At 36.5% G+C, this 22,928-nt stretch overlaps 1 protein-coding gene across 1 annotated transcript; it reads left to right on the top strand.

Moving 5' to 3' along the window:
• Positions 1-1,283: 1,283 nt before the first annotated feature.
• Positions 1,284-22,336, top strand: LOC131671725 (uncharacterized). Its single transcript, XM_058948382.1, has 7 exons — positions 1,284-1,348; positions 1,709-1,818; positions 6,897-6,998; positions 12,591-12,872; positions 15,034-15,282; positions 18,264-18,419; positions 20,803-22,336. Exons 2-7 carry the CDS (start codon positions 1,735-1,737, stop codon positions 20,866-20,868), a joined length of 939 nt encoding a protein of 312 aa, XP_058804365.1. The 5' UTR covers positions 1,284-1,348; positions 1,709-1,734; the 3' UTR covers positions 20,869-22,336.
• The last annotated feature ends 592 nt before the right edge of the window (positions 22,337-22,928 follow it).

The following is a 22,928-nucleotide window of genomic DNA, read 5'->3' on the forward strand; positions in this document are numbered from 1 at the left end:
AGCAAGCGCAACTTGATCTCGGTCGGCGTAGCCGAAAGAGAAGCCTCGTTTGCGACGCGCGATTCTCGTCCAAGGCGACAAGCATGCTTTTATGGAGCCGTAAACGTATTTCGACGCGTCTCGCCAAAGCAATCGCGCTTCTTCTCCTTTACCCATTAAAGTGCCTTGATCGCGATATGTTAATTATCCGCGGCGTTGATGATATTCAGCGACACCGGTCGATAATGAAGGACGACAGTACAGAAAAAAGTAGAATAGCATTTGTAGTATCAACGTATGGCGCTTTAAATTGAACGATTTCAATGATAATTGCTGAGCTACAATGGGAATGCGCTATTGCTTAAGCGTACAGGTGAATCCTGCGAAATGAATGAATAATGCAACGCGGACCGAGACACCAAAAGTAATAAACAAACAAAAACTGACGTTCACGGATTAGCCGCGTACAATATACATTGCATAATAGCGAAAAAACGAGAACTCGTTATACGTCGAGTGTGAATATTAATAATCTTTCAGAGCAAGGTGGAGAAGCAAAATAAAAATACAGGCAAATCAAGGATTTTTAGAACGCCTCCTCGATAATCATTATTTATTCAGCGCGTCTACTACGATAGCTGGAAATCCATCGACCTCCGAATTGCAAAGTGTCCTCGTCGGGGCAATAGCACCCGAATTGTTTTGCGCGCGCGCTCCACTCATTCGAATGCATAACGCGTAAGTGTCATCATTTGACAAAACAGGCGAAGGGGATTCCCCTATTTCTTTGCCGGTAGGGCGATCGAAAGAGCGCAAATTGCAATTTTATATTCTTTCAATGAGACGCGTCACCGCTTATCTTTTATTTCAATTTATCAAGGCCTTGCATTAATAAATTACTTCGTTAACAAAGTTGGTTTTACAGAGGATTGATAAATTCACTCTACTCGTGCGGCTTCTGAAAGATTTTTCATTCGCAATGCTCCGCAGTCAATCAAACGAATACTACTCACACGGCGTTTTTGTGATTACGCCTAAAATAATCATCATGAATTCTCCAAAATTACCAGCCATTTCTCCGCGTCAACATAGTCAGTCTTCTACTCGAAACAAAAAAGAAGAAAAAACAAACCCGACGACATAGCGACACACAATCAATCGAGTAATCTCACGCGCGCTCCTCTCTCGCAGCCTCAGCTGTAGTCGCGACCGCGACTTTCGCGCGCAGAGCGCTTGCGCGTCGCTCCGTCGAAAGTGATAGTTTCGCGAGAAAGGCACCGCATCGTCGTCGTCCTTCCCTCTCTTCTTATTCTTTTTATCTTCCGGAGCCCGTCCTTGCCACTGCGCGCGGCATTTCGCTGAGTCACTAGTATGTATCTCGCGAGAGTGTCGTCGCACAGAGAAAGAGAGAGAAAGAAAGAGAGTGAAACTGTGCTCGCTCGCGGAATGCACTTATCGATCGAGCATTGATGAGTTTTGCTCGTTTCACTCGCTCAATTATCACACGTGCAATGGTCGTCTGTGAATCTACTAGTTTTAGTTTGTGTCTGTACGAGCAATTACGTTTGCCGTAGCTGCTTTGTGTGATACGTTGTTATTCCACCGGGGAAGTGCATATCGGCTCTTAAACGATTGACTTCTACAGTCGAGTTCGTTGTTAATCTACACCTCAAATCAACGTAAGCAATCAAGTTATGTATTATTCATAACGATTTTTTCATTTTTTCAGGATAACTCGCCAAATACATAGTCAAAATGAGGATCACAACGACGATATTCGCGGCCTGTCTGTGCGTCACAATAGTCAATGCCTGGCCACTCGATTCATTCCGGTCGAGGGTAAGCACTAACCTATCTATTATAATTTTTTCTTTAGTTCTTTTTTTCTTTTTTTAAGTAGATCGCTTTGCACGAGTATTTTTAATAATTGATAGCTTCGCAAACAAAAGACCGCCAAAGTCTCCTTTTACCCAATTTACGAAAAGTTGGCGGTCGGCAATTTACGTAATACACAGCTGATCATTTCCCCACGTGAGAGTCTTTCACTTTTAAGGTTTTAAAGATATACAAGCGCACGTTGGTGAAACGTTGTAATCAGTATCTCTTAGAGATTCAATTTTAAGAAAAAAACCACTTTGACAGATTTTTTGTGTTATTCTGGATATTCAATGCCTTGTAAGAACAAGAATTAGAACAAAAAATAGACGTTCGCGTCGAGTTGAATGTTAATAAAGAAAGTATCGAAATGAGGTCAGTTACAAATTAATGATAATTGCTAGATATTTACGTAATTGTAATCCCGCATGGTTGGACGTGTCAAGGAATTAGTATAGTAGCATAATTAAAAATAGGTTTACTTGATTAATCATGCAAACTCACTAGTTTACATTAGTCTTAGCGTTTAGTCAGAGCTCATGGCAATTAATCAGTGGTTTCAATTATATATTTGTATATATCGAGTTGACTAAACTTTTTCAAGGTTGCCGTATCATCACTCTATGCAAAACACACAATTTTACTTCAAGAATTATCGATAAAAAAATCAGTACAGTTAGTATCTTCGGTCGTAATAATAAACACATGAAACTTTACAGCAAAAACATGTCGAGAAAAAGAGGTAAATGACGATGAGCCATTGCAATGGATATTAACAATACTAGTATGACTCTTACGTAACTTAGAAAACGTTCGCTTAGTGTGTTCCTTCCGGAGGTTTTTCTTCGATCGTCTCTCGATTGACGCGAAAATGCGGGTGTGACCGCAAAACGTTGATTTAGAATTATTGCATTAGAGTAGCGAATCCGATTTAACGTTTCTACGTTTGGAATAGATTTATCGTATTTATCCAATTAGAGAGTGAAGTAAATACAGGCATTCAGATGTTCGATTCAGTCATTCAATTGAGATGCCTGTTCGACTCAACAAAATTATCATGTAAAACGTTCGGATTATTTCACACGCTCTAACTTATTCTCTAACGATCCGCACGTATACGACCGAAGCTCGTTCGCTCGTACAGGCTTTGCACAATATATTCTTTTTTTATTGGCCTTTCCTTCGCGTCTTCTTTTTCTATGCGCGCGTTCGCGACGAAGGAAAACAAACCACATTGCGTTTCTCGAAAATGAAGAAACACGCTGAAAAATTACATAAAAACAATTTGCATTCGTGCGAGATTCTAACTGAAATTTCACGTAGCGGCCAACAATAAAAATCGAGTTATCGATTTTTTTCTGAAAAATAACACTGAATAGAGGCTGTGCGTCACGACAGATCGACATCCACATTCCGGTGTAGATCGAAACTTTCTTTCCCCTCTCTCGGTACATCGTAACCACGCTGCCGAATAGATGAAAATACTAGGCCTAACCTACAACGATATATTAGCGTAACTTTCGGTTTTGTTTGACATAATCGTCCTTATTAACGAAAAAAAGCAAGTAGAAGAAAAAACCGGCGCGCTTCATCGTGCATACACGTATGCACGTCGTAGCGCGTCTAACACAGATACACAGACGTGGACGCACGTGTGTGCGAAGCGAAACTTTCACTGGGCACGCACGGACACTTTCTTCGCTCGATCGCCGACAGCGCAGACGCCTTCTCATGGAAAGTGCCTATCTTATTCTACTATATAGGCAAAAGTGCGATGCCCGGTGCCAGACTGCTGTCGTAATAATCAGTTGAGGAAGACTTTTGCCGCCGGAAGATTAATCGTAAGATGGTAACACGATTGGATAATATTGATCAGATTTTATCGCGAGAAACGATTTTTTTAGAGAGAGAAAGAGAGAGAGAAGATTTTTGATTGGGAATTCGCAAATGAATGATTCCTAACTCGAAAGTAAAGAGTTTAATATGGCAACTACTTTGATATGATTGAATTAACACTTTCACGCGAGGTTTATAATCGTATAAATTGGTTGTATCTCTCTGTTGCTTATTAGACGATTCCGTCAGAGAAAGGATTACTTGTATTTTAGCTTGTAGAAAATTAGTTATTTTGACCTTGTTTAAGGTAGAATTAAAATTTGTACAGTAAAGTGATCACCATGCGTTGATATATACTGCTTTGAGAAATTTCAATAATTTTGTAGTAAGCAATGCTGTCAATAACAGGGTAACGTGACATTTCGCGCCAACGAAAAATTATGCAGAAGTGAAATTCCTAGAAAGCATGTTTTTATAATTAATTTGAAAAAAGGCATAAAAGAAGTCGCCAGAAAAAAAAATGGCATTAAAACATTTACGCAATCGAAAGCCACGTAACACGCCGAATCCGAGTGAACGACCAAATCCAATCTCTTTGTTCGGCTCACAATACTGTCTTGTTTTTTCTCCATTTTTATCCCGAATAAAAGAAATATGCTTTCGCTCGCGGTTTAATCGATTCGATCTTTCGCACAATCAAAATCTACCGCATACACGTAGCTTTCGTTCCAGAAGAGAGGAGTCGCCGCACGATTTCACCTGACAAAAGTGTCGATATGAGTAATTTTTCTACAGCGATAAGCTTCGGAGGTGTAGCTTTTTTTACGCGCCGCAAATTGTAGGCTGCAAAGCTAAGATTTACAACGAGGCAATTTTTTCTCTTATTCTTTTTCTCGAACGGATATTATTGTACGAGGTGCCGATTTTCACGCACTCACAGCTAGCTGTACATGTGTGGAGTTTACGAGTCGTCGAAGAGAAAAGAGAAGGTCGATCCACGTGCTCGCTCGTGCTTCGTATGACATTGACACTCTTACCGACGCGCGAAACTTGTTGTACCGTCATCGCGACACTTCTGTTGTCACTATTCAGATGTTTAATTGCAGCTTTTTCTCTTGTGTATTGTTCGGAATAACTTGATCGAATTTATTTTATACGACTGTGAAAGTTATTCGATGACTCTAATGCGATTTCGTGAAGTGAGATTTGGAAAAAATACAAAAATGCACGTTGAAAGCATGAAAGTTAATAGTTCGATAAATCCGATAATCAATAAGTATACGCACTCGAATTATAAGGAAAAAGCGCACAATCGCTCGGAATTCAAAATTTCTATTTCGTTACAAGGTGATCCAGTTAGCATTCACTTACCTCCCGAGTGTAAAAATATCGAGTCAGCTAACCACGAAGTTTAGACTCTTTCACAATCTCAGAAGAACGACGGTCGCGTAGCTAATCATCCGCGTCGCCACTTTCTATAACCGAACTGACAATTTATCATTTCGCCAGTTGGAAAATATAATATCGGGCGGACGAGCGGAAAAATCGTTGTGCAATGTTTAATTGAGCAACGAACGCTATAGGCGGAAATCAAAATCCGGCATTAGCTCGATCAAATCTATCATGTCAATTGACACCAACAACTTCCAAACCGAGTATTTCCTTACGCGAAATAAGGCGAACAATATATATATAATCCCGAGAAAAAATAGTCGAAGCCCATGCGTGACTTAATACGATGCTTATCGATATCCGAAGAATTACCATTCCACGCGCGCTCGCGCGCAGCCAGACATTTCGGTGCAAATCTCGCCGTATGAAATTGAGATACAGCTGACCGGACGACGTAGATCGCGATAGCGCTCGGCGCAGAGAAAGTGGACCTGCAGCAGCAGCCAGCAACGTTGGGCAACTCGCGTTCGATGTTTTATTGGCACGGCCGCGCCCTCTCTCTCTCTCTCTCTCTCTCTCTCTCTCTCTCGATCTCGATCCGAGGCTGTAAATCTTCTAGAGAAATTTCGGCGTTTGGAACGTCGACGGCGATTAGATTGTTGTCTTCGTGTTTATTTGACGCAACCGAAAATACTGAATATGCATGGAAATCATCAAAGACCAATGATATAACTGACTCGCTTGATAGATTTTTCCTGTGGCGGTCGGATTGTAAAATGCTTCGAATTCTTGCGGTTACCAAATCTCCGCGTGACATAATTCGTGCAATTACATCTCTATATAATTTATAATAAACGTCGATGGAAAAATTACCGATCGCTGGTTTTATCGACTACTTTTATTTACTCATAGAGAGAGATAGACGATTGTATAATCTACAGTAACGTGTGTTTCTTGGGCGCTCATAAATAATATATTATACGATCGCCTTGCGAAAAATACAAGCTCGTTCGTTTTCTTTTTATAACTCCGAGAGCTCTCCGGTTCGCGCTCTGTTATGGGCGTTAACAAAAATTTTTCACGCTGCTAACATTTCAGTAAAACACCGCCCGCGCGTATTTTCGTTGGCCCCCGTGTACCAAGAAATAATAACGCGAAAATGACCGGTAGCGCGGATAACTGCAGCAGTGCGCGCACCAGCCAAATGGTAACCCGAATGATTAATGTCAAACGGCCAGTCGACAACACGAGTGAAAGGTCTCGGCGACAATTCTTGTACACGTGCGTTGCTTTTTTTTTCTGCCTTGCGGCAGACGTAAATTGTAGGCTTACTAACAATGGCCGCATGTAAAATAATAGGCACAAGTGAAACGATAAACCCGGGGTATTACGTTGGACTTGCAAATCCGGATTGTTTGTATATGATCAACTTTTTCGGCAGGATACAGCAAAGGAAGAGGTAATTTTTTTTTCTCGGTGAGAATTTTTTTCGTAAAACTGCATTTGCGTCAGTCGACGTACGCTCAGAATGCTTGATTGCTGTACAATCGTTCCTGATTGGAATTTTAAATCGACTCTATTACATCGATTCATGATGCGTCAAGTGAATTCATAGGCCGGAAAATTATTTAGAAAACGCAAACACAATTAACTGCTTCACACATACACTGAAAACACAAAATCTGGAAATCATGCTGTATCCACTGCGATGCACGTAATGCAAGCTTGCTGCACCGAAAGCACACAAACATTGCCAAAAGTACCCACGAATGAAAAGAAAATATAGGGCCAACAGACAAGTATATTGTTCGCAGGCGCTCGATCGGCTGATGATGTCCGAGACGGAAAATGATCCCGGGCTGAGGAACAAAAGGACAATCGGCGTGTTGCGGCAATTCTTCCCTGATATCTCCAAGGTGAGGCGCATTGATACGCTCGGCGCCATCAATCTCATAAAACAAACGCACCATTACGTCTCTCACCTATTTCTATTTTTCGCAACACTTGTCTTCCTTGCTCGATCTTTCTATCTCTGCACACCAATATACTTTGTTTTGTTCTGCAAAATACGATTTGTCATTGAAGTGCGAAAAGTGAATCGAAACCTACACTTTTTAATGTATTTGATATGCTTTTCACACTACACTCGCGAACTCGACTTCAGCCATGAATGTAAAAAAGAAATTGCATAGGCGTATGAAAAAAACTTGTGTGAATTCGCCTTCAAAGAACTTCAACAAGTTACCATCTTTCGCATTTTGACGCCAAGGCCCAAACGAAACAATTACTACAATAATCAAAACATCGATCCTCCCACAGCTAACAAGAAAGCAAGCAAAAAGAGATTCTCATAGCAATAATAAAATCATCAACGATACGATCGTAAGAAACGTCTGCAATACGAAGTCTATAAGACAGCGTGGAGCAAAGAACGTTAAATCTGCAGTCGACAACATTCCTGGCGTGAAAGCAGCCGCTTTTGCCGCGACGCGTTTTCGTGTACACATACCTATATATCCTTTTCGCTACCTCGTTACCACGTCTCTCTGCCCGTGCAGTAATTCAACCAGGTGCACGCGCGTGTGCATCCTTGCGAAAGCGGAAGAGCGGAAGCTCTGGATATGGATGCGCTTTCGAGAGCGGCCTTATACCGAGATTTTCTTGGTTTTAACGTCGGTCGTTCAATCGAATCATCATTCTAGATGAATGGAGTCTTCTTGGCCAAGTAATCATTGACGCTGCCAGCTAAGGCGCTTTAAAAGCACTGCCTTTAAACCAAGATAATCGCTGAAAGGCAAAGCTTATCGCGGGCGATATTTGTTTTTCTTCTCGGCTTACGTAAAGATCCATTCTTCGCGGTCATGTGCTATAAATTTCACTAATTACAATTCATAGCGAGAAGTAAACACCCACTTATAAATCACTTTGGTTAAGCAGCTGACTTTTCCATTCTCAACAACCAACACAATAGGATCAGCGCGCGTTACGCGATACGTCTACGATCGATAAGCCTACTGCGCGCAAAAAACTAGATTACGCGTGCTCGCGCTTTTCCCTTTCGCGAGGAAAAAAAAAAAGGAAAAAGGCAATCCATCTTTCTCGATCTTTGGCGCATTGTTCCGACTTGGCAAAGCGTTGCAATGCCGCTCAAGGATTCCTCGGGTTATTGTTATTACTATTCATCGGCGCGCGAATTTTCATATCGCATAATTGATTCTCATTGTGAAGAAAAAGCTAATTAACCGAGATAATTACTCTTTTCTTCTCCATTGTTTCTCGCGTTTGCGCTATCAATGAATTAATTAAAATTTGGCAACGCGACAGACCTCATTAAAACCCTCCACTTTATAGTTTCCGACTGAGCGCCCTCGCGCGCGCTCGCCGTTCTTGATCAATCGGATTCAGATCGGACCCATTATTTTTGCCAGCCAAGTGTACTGTTATTGAGCCAACGCTGATTTACGCAAACCACAACGCCGCCGCTAATCAACGCAATACCATATAATCATGCGTTTTGTCTAGAAATTTGTGTGTTTCGAAATACGGAATTTTCTTTTCAAGGATACAAACGTATTTTTTTTTGTCAGTCACATTCTCTTACATTCAAGTAAAATTAGACTGTCCGCCTTTTCGTCGTCGACGCACGAAGAAGGAAAAATAGGTTTAGCAACGCTTTGTAATCGAGTTTACAATGCGCTATAGTTATTTGAAAAAGAAAAGCGAGCACGAAATCCGACGAAAGCTTTGATAGTGTATGCGCGCACGCAGCTAATCATGACGAAATGCATCGATGCTTGGCGGGTGTTTTTCGGTACGAGGTCATACATCGTTTTCTTTCGTCATGAAGATTCACAACTACGTTTTCTGTAGTCACATACAAACGGCGTAGTTACTTTTCTGCTCTCCAAGGATGCGAAAAAAAAATACGAAAGCGGGTATCACTTTTCTTTTGTATCTCTCTCTCTAGATGAGCTTTTTTTGTAAGGAAAACAAATGCGCACTTACGTGACTCGTCGAATAAATTTTCAATTACAAGTGAGAACTTTTTTGTTCGATTCTATCGGGCAACGCTCCCACTTTTTGGTAAGCAATTGATCAAAGCACGATAAGTAAATGATTGTCGGTGAAATGTTGCTTCAGTTATGTAGCAATACTATCCGAGTTTCTAAAAGTTAATTGAGTTAAACTACATTCCTTGGCTTCATCAAACTTTTTACACTGCATTTTCTACTCCACTAAATCAATCGAAAAATGTGCCTCCATGCGATAAAATATATCTACGCTGCTATATACTCCATTTTCTCTTCACAACCATCGCTCACGAAAGAAAAGCCAGCGAAGAACCTGGCGAATTTCCCTCTCGGCAATCGCCATGCTCTCCGTCGCAAGAAAACACTTTGTGGATAAAGAAACTGTGCCGGAAGAGTTTTGCCGCGAATAAAAACACGAACAACAAAAAACATTGCCTGTGTGTGTATTTTGTAGAGGATCGAAGACAAAGTAAATTATATCGTCGGTGAGATTTTCAAGATCTTCGGGCCTGCTGTGATTGGTAATCTATTGGGTGGAGCTAATAAAGACAAGAACGGCGGTAGCAGTAAGTCAAACGATGGTTCCACCGTCACAGTTGCAAATCCATTCGCGGACGACGATGACGATAGCTTCACTAATGACGACGACTTCTTCAATGCACCTGCCAAAGAGGGGCAGAATGGTAGTGCTACCAGAATTACCGTTGATTTGCCGAGAATCGACAACGATAACGAAGTGAACAGTCCGATAACGAAAGCGACGACCGAGGCGGCAAAGATAACAACGATCGGGGTTGAACCTGAAGAAACAACTTCAGCAGGTGCTGAGAGCGTCACACCTAGTGTGGTTCTTGATTGATGACGAGCGTCAATTTTTCATCAACTGAGCGAGATTCGTCCGATGAAAAAAACTTGATAGATAGCTTGAATAATTTATTTCTCTTCTTTTATTTTTTTTATCAAAAGTTGCAAGAGAAAACATAATACTGTTCGACAATCGGAAAGATACTTAATTTTAATATTTTTTGGATTTTTAGCATTAAATTGCTAATAAACATGCCCACTGCTTTTTTGTGTTTTATACATTTTTCTATGATCTTAACAATACTGAAGAAAAATAACTATTTAAACAGTATTATCAAGATGAGCTTACCTTAATTTCTAGAAACATTTGTTTTATTAAAGTACAAAAAAGTAGTCGAGCATCGAGCATTATTTATATGCATACCATGTCTCATACTCTCTGCATTTACGTGATATGGACTTCTGTTCTTGTTTTATTTTCCATTAAGTTTGCATATATTTTTTTCTATCGTTTCAATATGAAGTAAAAATTGTTGTACTGCTATTTTCTGTAACACTCAAATTCATTTAGTTAGAACAGTTACGATGATCTGACTTTCTTTTCTTATTAATTTTTAATATTGTCCTTTACGCGTAATCCCAACTAATTTTTATTCATTTAGTATTAAATTGGCATTGCATAAATTTAAGTATATTGAAAACAACTCTGTTTTTTTCTAGCTATATATAAATATATATACACACATACATACATATAAAATATTCGTTTGTTTTCGCAATTTCTTCATTTCTATTCATTCCATATCGCTTTACTTGCGGCTAATTTTTTTATCACGATTTCCTTCATTGTTCAGTCAAGCGATTTCACTTTTCTTTTGTTATACTTTTATACGATACTAACAGACAGCAACATTGAAATCTTGATCTTCACGTTTACAGGACAATATCGTAAGAATTTTCAAAAGATTAATTTTTCGCGTATTCCACTTTCCTTTCTTACTTGTCTCACTTGTATCATAATTATATCAATGAACCAAAGTACACAAACATGACTTTCTTATAAGGATCATTTATATAGAGTACAACATATAGATAGTTATTTTTTTTTTCTAAAACAAATATTAAAATCAAAATACTTTCTATGCCTATATTAAAGAAATGTAACTAAATGTAAATTAATTTTTGTACATTTCATCTACAACGTATTTCATACAGTTTTATCATTCAAGTTGTTTATTGTCATCATTGTATTTATATTTAAAATCATTATAATAAAAATGTTAATGGAATCAAACAAAAACAACCTATTTTTTCGTTAAAAACACTATCAATTGGAATTTTTCAAAGAGTATATATAGTGTACTAAACAGCATGACAAGTCTATAATAAAAGAAAAAAAGACGGAAAGCATCTACATATATTACTACAAAGCTACCAGAGGAAAGGAGTACAAGGATGAATAAATACGACGGAAGAGTATGACTATTTAACGGGGCTTCGACAACTTGGACGAATATCGGGAAAACCTACAACGTTTCCGAAAATTGGAAGTAAACGAAATTATATAATTTTACTTATGTGCTCTTTCATTTCGTACCTTTTTCGCTCATAAATTATGCGAATCTTTGTTTTATGTTTATACATCTATCTGTTCCCCTGCTCTGTCGGTGTTTTGAATTTTATAATCTAATTCTTTTTCTATGACATTTGTGCTTATATATGCTTGTATACTTTTGCTAGTTTAGGAGTGAAATATAACAGATTCATGTGACTATATCATAAGTGATTAGTAAGAGGAAAATCTAGTTTTGTAATATTATTATTTTGTACTATATAAATTTTTTATTTATTTATTTGTTTGAGCAATTCCAGTGAAACATTTCGTTCGTGCACTTATTTTTAGCAATGAATGTAACAAAAAACCTAAGCTAGCAAAATTACGCAATTGAACAATATCTATCAACTTACCGTTATGACTTTAGTGTATGAGCATCGTGAACGTATTAAACAGTACACACGATGTATCCTTTCAGAACTGAGGAAGGACAATTTTTGAAAGGCCTCATTAAACCATTTGGCCTTGCATTTGACATAATAAACGAATTTGCATTCTCTTTCACCATTTGTAAAAGTAAATGATCATTGTTACAAGGTTTATATACTTGATTCGATCTCTTGATTGTTGATGTAACATATTTTTTTGTGTAATTAACGACTATTTTATACTCGCTCAGTACATGACAATGTGCGAGACAATTATAGCACTGCATATTAATCATTGAGCATTCTGCGTTTCTCTTCTTTTTGTTAAACATCTTATCTACGACCACTTACTAAGCTAATGCATATTTAGCTAATTCTTCAATGATTTCTTTACCATGCGATAATGTTTTCATATTTACATGATATAACAATACATATTATACATGAACATCTGTATTTAACATACGTATTACATTATCACAATACAAACTATTGTGCAAAATTACTCAACTGTGAAATTTAGACACCAAATATTTTGCACTTCAAAGAAAACTGAATACTAGATTCCTCTCACCTTTACTGTTTTAAAACAACATATTTCCACAATGCAATAATTAAAAGGATTTTGCCATAAAAATTCAATACTCATGTCAATTCAAAGTCAAAATTAACCTCATTTTTATTCTGCAGGGTATACAAGATGTAGCACCAGAAGCCAGCGAAACAAATCAAGTAGTAAGCGAAGCTGATGCTACCCAGTCACATCAAACGGCAGAATCACAAAACAATGAAGTCAGAGTACAGTTCGCCGATGAGACGCCAAGCGAAGCTGCTAATGAAGGTGAACTCGCACCTCTCGATGATGTCGAGGCTGCGGACGATGACAACCGTAACAAGAGGTTCCTCACCTTTGGTGGTAACGGCGGCGGCAGTGGAGCTGGATCTGGAAACTTCCTCTTCGACATTATCAGGGTAAGTTTTTTAAAGAAGATTTCTCAAAAAGTTTTCTAAGATAGGTGAGAGATTTTTGTATTGAGTGTATGTATTTCATAGACTATGAGGATTGTTAATCAGTTCATCGACACGTACTTTATTTGCAGCGCTGATTGAGAGAGCGATGTTGAATTTTTAAAGCTCTATAAGATTAAGTATCCGTCGTTGCATTAATACTACTTTCCCATTTAACACATATATTTATTTATAAACAAGTGAAGGAAAATAATTTTTTTGCTTGAAATGACTCAATAAGAATAATAAAACACTGCATGTTCATTCAATATCATGCGAAATCATTACACAGGAAAAAAAAGTTGCAGATCAAGTCATGTACTTGCAAGTAAAAATAGTTTTCGCTTAATGTTCATTTGCATATCGCGTTTCAAGATATCAGACATGCTTACGTCATATCTATGCTAATCTTGAATTTCTTATTCACAAGTTGAAAAAAAAATTTTTTTATTATCCGAAGGTCCATTGCAGCGTCACGAAAGATGAAAAAATGCATCTAAACGGATTTTGAATAACGTTAACAATACATGAAGTCAAGAAAATTTCTTTTAGCTCATAGGGTAATATATTGTACAAATCAGTTTCAGTGTCATTACCCCGCGTTCAATGCACAATGGCGCGACACAATATCGCGTGCTCGCTCGCATGTGAATCGAGGCTTCCGCGCGCGTATTATCTTCTATTAGTGGCGAATGAATGACTCGTGCAAGTGCCGCCCTTGCCAGCGAAAGTCCACAACAAGCCAAGGTTTTGCGCGACAAGGATGCCATCGTTTTTCTTTCTACTTCGCGTGTTTTTAATCCTCAAGTTGTATCATTTCATTAGTGTAATCAACCAATCGAATATAATGGCAAGAATTTTACATAAAAATTCACCCAAAACATAGTTTGAATTTTACGTATTTAATTTATATCAATTTTTTCCGTTAGTAGTTTAGGATAGGAATTATCTTATATGTATTTTATTAGATATAAAAGTGAAAAATTTTGTAGAAATTGTTGCTGTCGCTGTTCATGTTTTACGTATGCCGAGTGCTACTATAATTTTCTTCTAGTCGAACGATTTGACATAATCGAGCCTCGTGAAAGTAAGGCAGTTTGTCACTTATTCTTTATTTTTATGTACTTTTGAAGAAAAAAATCGCCAAGTGGAAATTGCAGAAATCGACACAGTTAAATTACCGTTACTTCACAGTCGGCTTACTTTTACTTCAGAAAACTTTTACAGCTGAATAATACTTTTGTATCGTATTCGAAAATCTGTATAATACATTTGAAAAGTAATGGGAATGGATAAGAATAATTGACAAATAGTGAAAAATAATCAATGTTTGAGTTAGGCACATTTGTTATTTCTATATACAGGTATAGGCTTATATTATATGTAAAAATGGTATTTTACATTCTTTTAAACGGGATTTATAAAATACTATTTTACATTCCATTTGACATGTAAAATGGTGTTTTACTTTATTTTAAACTGCCAATAGAATTCAAAAGTAATTGCATTGATATCTCCATAATGACTAGAAACAAATCATTTGAAAATTATTGACTAGAAAATGTAGCTATAAGAGGAAGGACATCTTTTTTCTCTAATAATATTGGAAGATATTCTATTATTTTCTTTGGTTTGATTTAGAGTATTACAAAAGTTCAAATAATGCCAATTAAAATAAAAATTTTTATAACAAATCTTCTATTATCGATCTATAAGATTATAAAGAAATTCATAACATGAAATCAACTTTGTTAATACTGAAGCTGAGTATAAAGTTACAAATACACGTTAACTACAAAAAAAAGTAAGAATGAATCACCTCTCGACAAAAAATTAAGTTTAACAAAGTGGACAAAAAATGACGTCTAATAATTTAACAATTACTGGAAGAAGCAATTTACAAGAACTTGTAGTAATTTTGAAAAGTAATTTGACTTAAAGCACATTGTAACCAGAAGAAAAAAACAAACTTCGTGGAGAACGACAAGTAAACCGAGTTTTTCTTTATTTTTTTAAATGCCAATTGTAAAGCAGAAGTGGGCGTAATTCGTGGAAATATGTCACCCCTGCTATTTCGAAAGATCACAGAACAAAGAGTGAAGCAACCGTATGTATGTCTCCATAGCAAGCAGCTGACGGTGCAGCTCGAGCAGCCGGCACAGTATATCGAGTAGTGGCTGGTACTCAAAGCCTGGGGCTGGGCCTTAGTGCGTCTCGCGACATTGGCCCAGCCCCTATGATGCCTGCTGCCTCGGGTGGTATGATACCACCTCCGATGATGGCTCCAAGTGCCCCAATGGCCCCAATGGCCCCAATGGCTCCAGGAGCTACTATGCCCCCAGGAATGATGATGGGCAACGGCACGATGCCAGCGGTACGACGAGCCGTGGCTACCTCCTCCTTTGTCCAGTCGTGACTTTTTCTCGACTTTATTTTAACTATACCACCCTCGTGCGTCACATTCCTTGCGTCTAAGCGTGTCTTTCTTCAATTCTAGTGTTGTTTGTCGATTTTATTTACTATTATCCCAAGCGTAAGTATATGAGCAATCGTGCGATGCGTTATCTAGCGCCATTATTCAACTACGGTTCTCAAATTACGAACAATTATCTTGTTTTCTTTTATGCATCTCTCATATTTCAGTGGCCACCGAATATATTGTCTTGTTGAGTAAGTAATAGATCATTTTCTAGCAATTTTATTTACAATATCCATTCATCAATATAAATTATTTTTTTTTATTTTAGTACGAAATAATTTTCGAATAACCTCCTTGTCTTTTTGAAATTTCGTATTTTTTTTTAATGAAAATATTTTTAATTTTATTCGACGTCTAGACGCAAGGAAAAGCACTTTTATCTTTTTCTATTCTTTACTGACTGATTTGTGTAGAAGCACCCTTTGTTTACTATTTCCGCACACTTAACTGCATGTAGCCATTAATTACATTGCTCGACGCACCTATTTAACAATATAAATTCTCACCTGTCTATATGCACGTATATGAGCCTTGCATTCAAACACGTTGCACACCTATTCTAGATAAAACTTAATTTTCTATACTTACTTTCTAATTGTTGACTAAGAACTGAAATTTCTTCTACAACTATCTCTTTACTGTTTCATAGATTTCCTTCTTTTCCTCATACCTCTTCTCCGATCCTAAACTGCAAATGTCTATTGTCACAATTTTTTCTCATATTAATCAGCATGAACTCAACTTTAATAATTTAATTTTTTTCGCTTTACAATCAAAATTTTGAAATATTGCGTTAACTTCAATATTTATGTATATATTCTTAGTATTTCTATAGCAATACTTATCACATTCTTCATTTCATGACATTTTTCATTGTAATGAAAACTTTGAGAAAAACATAAACAATTGCTTCGGGCCATTTGATTTCTAACTGCATCTCTTCGTCCTGTTCTCCTCATTTCAAAGAAAATGATGTTGAAGTAAAAATTACTAAAATTTTCAACGCTGAAATGACATTGATTGGAAAAGCCCAAACGGAAGAATCAAGATAATGTAAGAGTTATATCAATGTCTCTATATCATTCTTTCTATATTTTGTGGAGATGACTATAACGCACTTTACAACCATTCCAATTAATAATCACAATATAGTAATTTTTACTCATAACTTCATACCTTCGTTCATTTTACATCTAAAATCTAAAAAGTAGATGGTCCTTGAAAAATTTTAATCCTAACATACTATCCTCTGTTTTCCTTTTAAATATGTAACCAACGACCAACGGTCCCGACGTTACGCCGACTTATTGCAGACAAAATAATGACATATTAATTATGTAAATTGATTCAGATTTGACAATAAATATACATGATGCCTCAACAAATGCCACGACTTTATATACCCATATTTTTTCTCAGATATTGTGACTGTCGAACAGATTTATTAGTTAAAATTTGTTACTTTGGTATATATTTCCATTTCCGTAACTATTGTTGCACCATCACCAAATATGAAATTTGATGTAGACAACAAGTAGCTAAATATATGAGCATTAGTGTAATTAAATTACAGTGTACTGGTAGGCAAATCCACCGCGATATAAATAGCGATCATTCAAAATATTATTGTAAACGTGAATACATTTTTTTTATACGTTTTATTAAAGATTCAATATCGCGGTTGTTTTGTCTGCCAGAAGTATTCTTTTTATTTTAATTGCCAATATTATCAAACACAATTTTAGCAATTGTATTATTTGGTTGTATTCAGAAGCCACACAATATTTTAGTATGTGAAATCATCGAAAATTCTGATGCACCATTAAAAATAAAATTATATATTTTTCAACGACAAAAAGATCTGTAGTTGAATGGTTTATAAAAGTGGATTTGTACGCAGTATGTTTGTGGAGTTGAAAGGGCTTTCGCATTATTATCGGGTGATATTTGATAAATGAAAAAATATTATAAATCTACCACGTAATTGTAAGAGGAAATATGTAGCTGCAAAATTATTGAAATCTTTGTATCAAGATTAGTAGAATTGGACTCTACGTAAGTTTACATTTGTAGACGGTCGTGAGCAAAAGGGGTAGAGAAGTTGTAGCAAAATTGATGTTTTTCCAGTCATTACTTTATTGAACATAGTAGTGTCGGGAGCGCTGGAGCTGGACGTCGAGATGCAGTGTGCGCACTCTGAATAATGATAGAAAAGTTGAACTATCAAAAGAATGAATGAATTTTTTTTATCTTTCATCTTTTTTATTCCATCATCCACCAAACACGTTCGAAAATGTAAATATCATCTAAATGTGTTTTTGATAATTGTTGAGTTGATACTCGTATTTAAACTTTTGCGTTTCAAAATAACTTCTTTTATAGGTTTGAAGGTTCAATAATGAGCAATTTTTATGATTGCATGGTTTTTATCATATTTCAAATACGTGATTAACATGCGTGTTTTTTTCTGAACGGTGTGAAGTGTGGACTAACTTATTTTTTAATTAATTTGGAGTGCGCACCTCGTTAATCATTGCAAAGCTCTATTCTCTACCCCACCACGGCAATTAGATCCTGCATCGCTTTTTTATTATAAATGTACTTATGACAAGTTTTAAATTTCCGTCGTATTTGATTCCTGAACTATTCGCTCTAAAACGTATTGGTTCAAAAAATTACGATACGAGGAAAAAAATTAATTTTATAGTTTTTAAAAGTTTTTTAAAAGAATGGCAACTTTTAAAGGACATAATGTAAAAATATTATTTATTTAACAGATTATTTTTAAAGTCAAATAAATTTGAAAAATTCAGGAAGTCAAATTGGATTCATGTGCTTGTATCAATCAGGAATTAATAATTTGATTAATTATACAGATGGTGACAGGCGGCAGCGGTAGTGCCAGCAGTAGCGATCCAGCAGCTGGTGCTCCAGAGCCCGGACCCCAACAAGAAGCAGTACCCGGACCTGTGACCAGGTTGTTCGTTATTGCGAATAGGGGTATCTCCAACCTGATCCAGGATCTCATTCTTGTAAGTAGATTTTCTATCAGATATTTTTTCTTTTCAATTGTATTTTAATTTTAAAAGTAATGATCGCAACGTATTCCAAAGTATTTTTTTCCATTTTATTATAATAGCAGATGACATTAAATGCATTCACCTTGTATTTTATATAAACGCTGAAATTAAGTAATTCAAGTAAAATCTGCGTAATAATTCTAAGAATGAAATTGAAATTTTCTAAATAAGTCATCTTAGAAGTAGCGATGCGTTTTATGCTGCGACGTGCAAATTACATAAACATTGCGCAAAATGCTGACGAAAAGTTTAATATCATGAACATTTTTGCCCCTCAACACGTAAACTCCTGCCTCGGTCAGATTGCGAAAATGTGAGATACTAAATGTTCGCTTTAGACACTCGCGGTTGAACTTTATTCGCCAGCTAGTATATGATAACGACCAGAAACGAAAGTGAACCAGCTTGCACATATCGAGCGTACAATTAACGCACGCCCGTTATTGTTTAATAATGGCGTGTCATAAATGTACAATCCAAAAACCAATCCAGCGAAGAAAGAGAATTGCACTCTCGTGGGTCAAAAAGCGAAGGCCGTGTGTACGTGTGCGTGGTTGAAACGTGTCCTTCCCTCTCACTTTTCGGCGCGCACGCACTAGCCTTTATAATCGAGAGTAGCCGGATTTCGACTGATATACCTACACACACACACACACACACACACACATACACGCATACACTCATACACACACACACACTCTCTCCCGCGAAAAATTGCATAAGTCCGACAGCAGCGCGCTTGAAAGCAAAAATATATATCCGAGCGCGATACCTTACTTTCTCTATGAAATAGCCAATACAGCGGTCGCTTTGCTTATGCAAGAGAGCAAGAGAGAGAGAGAGAGAGAGAATTCAGACATCTTGCCTTCATATTTTTTTCTTTCTTTTTCTTATTGTTTTAGACTGATTATCAATGTTGGTTATTCTGCGATTATGTGTTTTGTTCGCTAAAATTTTACGAGGGCGCCGTTGTCGTATACAAGCTGTTATTATATTTTGGTCGATAACGTATCTATTATAATGGAGTCTATGTTTCAATTGGTAAAAGCTTGATTTTACGAGATGCTTTGTTTTTGCGCGAGCGATAACTTTATACAATTTACCTCTTTCTTTTTACTTCATTAAACGATGCAATTAAGGCGCGCGCTCGCTGGAAACGAGTGCCGCTCGCGTGACGTATACAAGTATATGTACGAAAATTTTCCATGACACGGAATATGGCAGCTTTTCCCTTACAGTTTCGTCTTTTTTTGCACAACACTTTTTTCAATGTTATGTGCAACGCACTTTGTAAATATTTGCGTTGGTTGTGTAGAGCACTCCGCAGCAATTTGATGTATGTTATACGCGACAAAAATAAATAACAAAATAGGGTGACAACGCCCTGAGGAAAGTCAATCTCTGCGAAACGACTTGGATTTTTCTCTCATATCGCAACGACGCATAACCGCACTTCATAATTTCTCCTTCTAGATGCACAAACACACGTTGGCTTTTCGATTTATCTCCGAGAAATCACATTGCACTCTTTCTTCCGCGTCGGGCGTATGTGTGTGCTTGTGTACATACTTGAAAAAATGACACGTTTAGCAACGTTTAATACCGCACGTCTAATTTTCCAACAAATTGTTGACTTGCCTTGCAACATGCTAGTAGCGAAATTGATAGGGTTTAGCCGCTATCAGTCGGGTCATTACTCCGCAAAGGAATGATTATAGAGATAGATACATTGCTCCAATTACGCCTTTCTTTTGTACAGTATAACTTCTTTTTTTCGTCGCGGATGAATCTGTTCCGGCTATGATCGCGTCGAATCTAATGACTTCCTACTGTGTTCTTCTATAAGTTTCTACCTCAACGATTTTTCTGCTGTATTACAAAGCTTCTGCTTGAAACCTCGTGAAATAAAATAAGCATTCAAGCTATTACATTCGGATATAATTATAAATGTCATAATATTCAAACATATTATTTTACATTAATTTATTATCAATTTTATCGCTTTTTCTTATCTTGTTTGCTACAGAAATGCGTAATAATTGCTGAGATTTCACTCATCTAACGTCATTAGCTTTATGTCGATTAGAACCACTCATAAAAATTGAACAATCCACTTAGTTTCTTTATCAAGTCGAGTAACTGCCATGTTTTTATTGTCAAAGCTCATTTTCTAATACTTAAATCGTAGTAAAATTATGCTTGAATATTTAAATATCACTTATTTTTATTCACAATGCAAAAAACCAACTTTTGATACTATTAAAAATTTTCCCTAGATAGAAAAATATACATAATACGATAGTAGCACACAAATAACAAGCAATTTCTTTTTTAGCGTCTGGCGGCAACGAGTGAACGTATTGTCAACTTCAAAGCGCGACTCATCACCTCGATCATCTAAGACGTCCAAACTTGTCAACGAATCAATTTATCGATCTCGATAGTGAAGAGCCAAAAGATCGATGGACATCGATGAGCTAAACTAAATTTTTTCTCAACAACACCAGCATACAATGAAAAACATAAAACTAGCCTGTAGAACGTGTTGCTGCGAGAATGGGAGCAACGTGATTCCCGACTTTGCAGAATGGACCACGGGAACGACGACAGCAACGTTGCCGATGACATTACGTATTATATATCGGCGTGTCTGTGGGAGGGAAAGTCGACACTGTGACTTTTCCATGCGCGTACGCGAGAAAACGCAACGTTGCTCCTTGTGCCCGCGAGATCCAAATGCGAGTTATCAGTACGTTTATCCTTCTACTTATTCTTCTTCTTTTAGAGTGAGAGTATTGAGGACGTTCGATCCTTGGTGATTTACACTTCTTTTTCTTCTTGACTCTCCTTTTCTTTCTCATCTCTCCTCTTAAATTATGTACGAGATATATTTTTTAATTTTTCCATTACTCTAACTTGCTTTGCTATAAAACTTTTCTTTTCTACTTATCTTCCAATGAAATTATTTTGTGAATAATTTTGGAACAATCTATTTGCCATTTTATCAAAATTTTTAACTAAAAGCTTTTAATAAAATAATTTTCATTACTATTTAATACTTTTTCTTTGAAATTTGTTCTGAGTATTTTGGTATATTTATAAATCAGAGTTAGGTCGCTCAAAGTTTTAACATTTGCTTTGAAACATACTAACTACTCGGTTACCAGTGTAATTTTGAGCGATATGACTTGCGTAAAAAAACATTACACTGCGTTTTTATAAATCTTTTTCTCTAAAATGACTACGTTGTGCTGCACATAAACATGCGTGCAAACTTGTACATAGTCCCGTTTTTTGGATGCAAAATACAGTGCCAGGCGTTAATTGATATTGTCAAATAATGATGAGACGCAACGACAACATATGTTCTATAAATTGATAAGATATAAGAAAACACCGTTATGTTTATACTTCTGATACCAGTGACAATCAGCTTATTTGTACACGACGGTGTTGATTTTTTGCAAAGCTAAGCTAAAAATACAGTTATATTTCGTTTGACATCCAACGAATAAAAGATGAAAAACCTCTTGATTACTTACGTTCTTAAAAGGTGTCAACATCTTTGTATCAAGATATATCAAATACATCTTATTATTATAGGAATTCAGTTGTCAATAAAATATCTATATTTTTACGAAATTCATATGAATGATCTGTTTACGAATGTAACAGAAAGCCATGAGAGTTGTAATTGAATGATTGAAACGTCAAATTATTGTGCTCGAAACTTGCCCCGAAAAAAAATGTCAAACTCATCACCACTTATCTTGCTTTTTGTAAATAGAGCAAGTGAGTGACTAAAAATAGGTGTTTGTTTGTTCCTTGTTTTTTTATATATTGTGGAATGAAGGACGGGTTTTCTTAGAAGATATCGCTTCGAGTGATACCAAGAATCGAAAGATAATCTTGTATGAAATGTTACTTGATGTAAATCGACTTTGTTATTTTGTAGTGTAAATAAATTTTATTATAATACAAAAATAATCTGGTTTTTCCTTGCAAATAAAGTACATTATATGATTTCTCAATCTCGAAATAACAAAATGTTGTCCAACTTCATCATCACTATGACCTTAGCTAGCTTCTTTATCCTTCATTGATGTTATAGGAACCAGCTTCTCTTGATCAAGTACGCTCATGTAGACTAAATCGCCGGAATACAATGAAATTATGCCTTCGATATAGTTCATATGGATATCAATATCGGCATATCCGTCTGGTATTTGTTGGATCAGTGACTGTTCGGTAAAAATTATCAAGTTTTTATGAAACTTTCGTGTTTATCAACATTCAAATAGGTTTAAATAGTAACATATTTGTGTGAATACATTATGAATTGTAATTATTGAATATTAAGATTACCTTAGTATTTGATAATGCAAAGTCTATTACTACTTAAAAATTATAAAATTACAAAAATTTAGCTTTTTCGTTTTTAACTCCATATTTAAAACAAAT

This window comes from Phymastichus coffea, unplaced genomic scaffold, assembly GCF_024137745.1.
Source record: "Phymastichus coffea isolate CEN01 unplaced genomic scaffold, Cenicafe_Pcof_1.1 PCOF00134, whole genome shotgun sequence".
In the NCBI taxonomy this organism is placed as follows: Eukaryota; Metazoa; Arthropoda; class Insecta; order Hymenoptera; family Eulophidae; genus Phymastichus; species Phymastichus coffea.

Coding starts and splice junctions, on each gene's coding strand:
- LOC131671725 (XM_058948382.1), top strand. CDS start 1,735: ATGAGGATCACAACGACGATATTCGCGGCCTGTCTGTGCGTCACAATA. Junction 6,999..12,590: donor TCTTCCCTGATATCTCCAAG/GTGAGGCGCATT, acceptor TTTATTCTGCAG/GGTATACAAGATGTAGCACC. Junction 12,873..15,033: donor TCCTCTTCGACATTATCAGG/GTAAGTTTTTTA, acceptor ATGTCTCCATAG/CAAGCAGCTGACGGTGCAGC.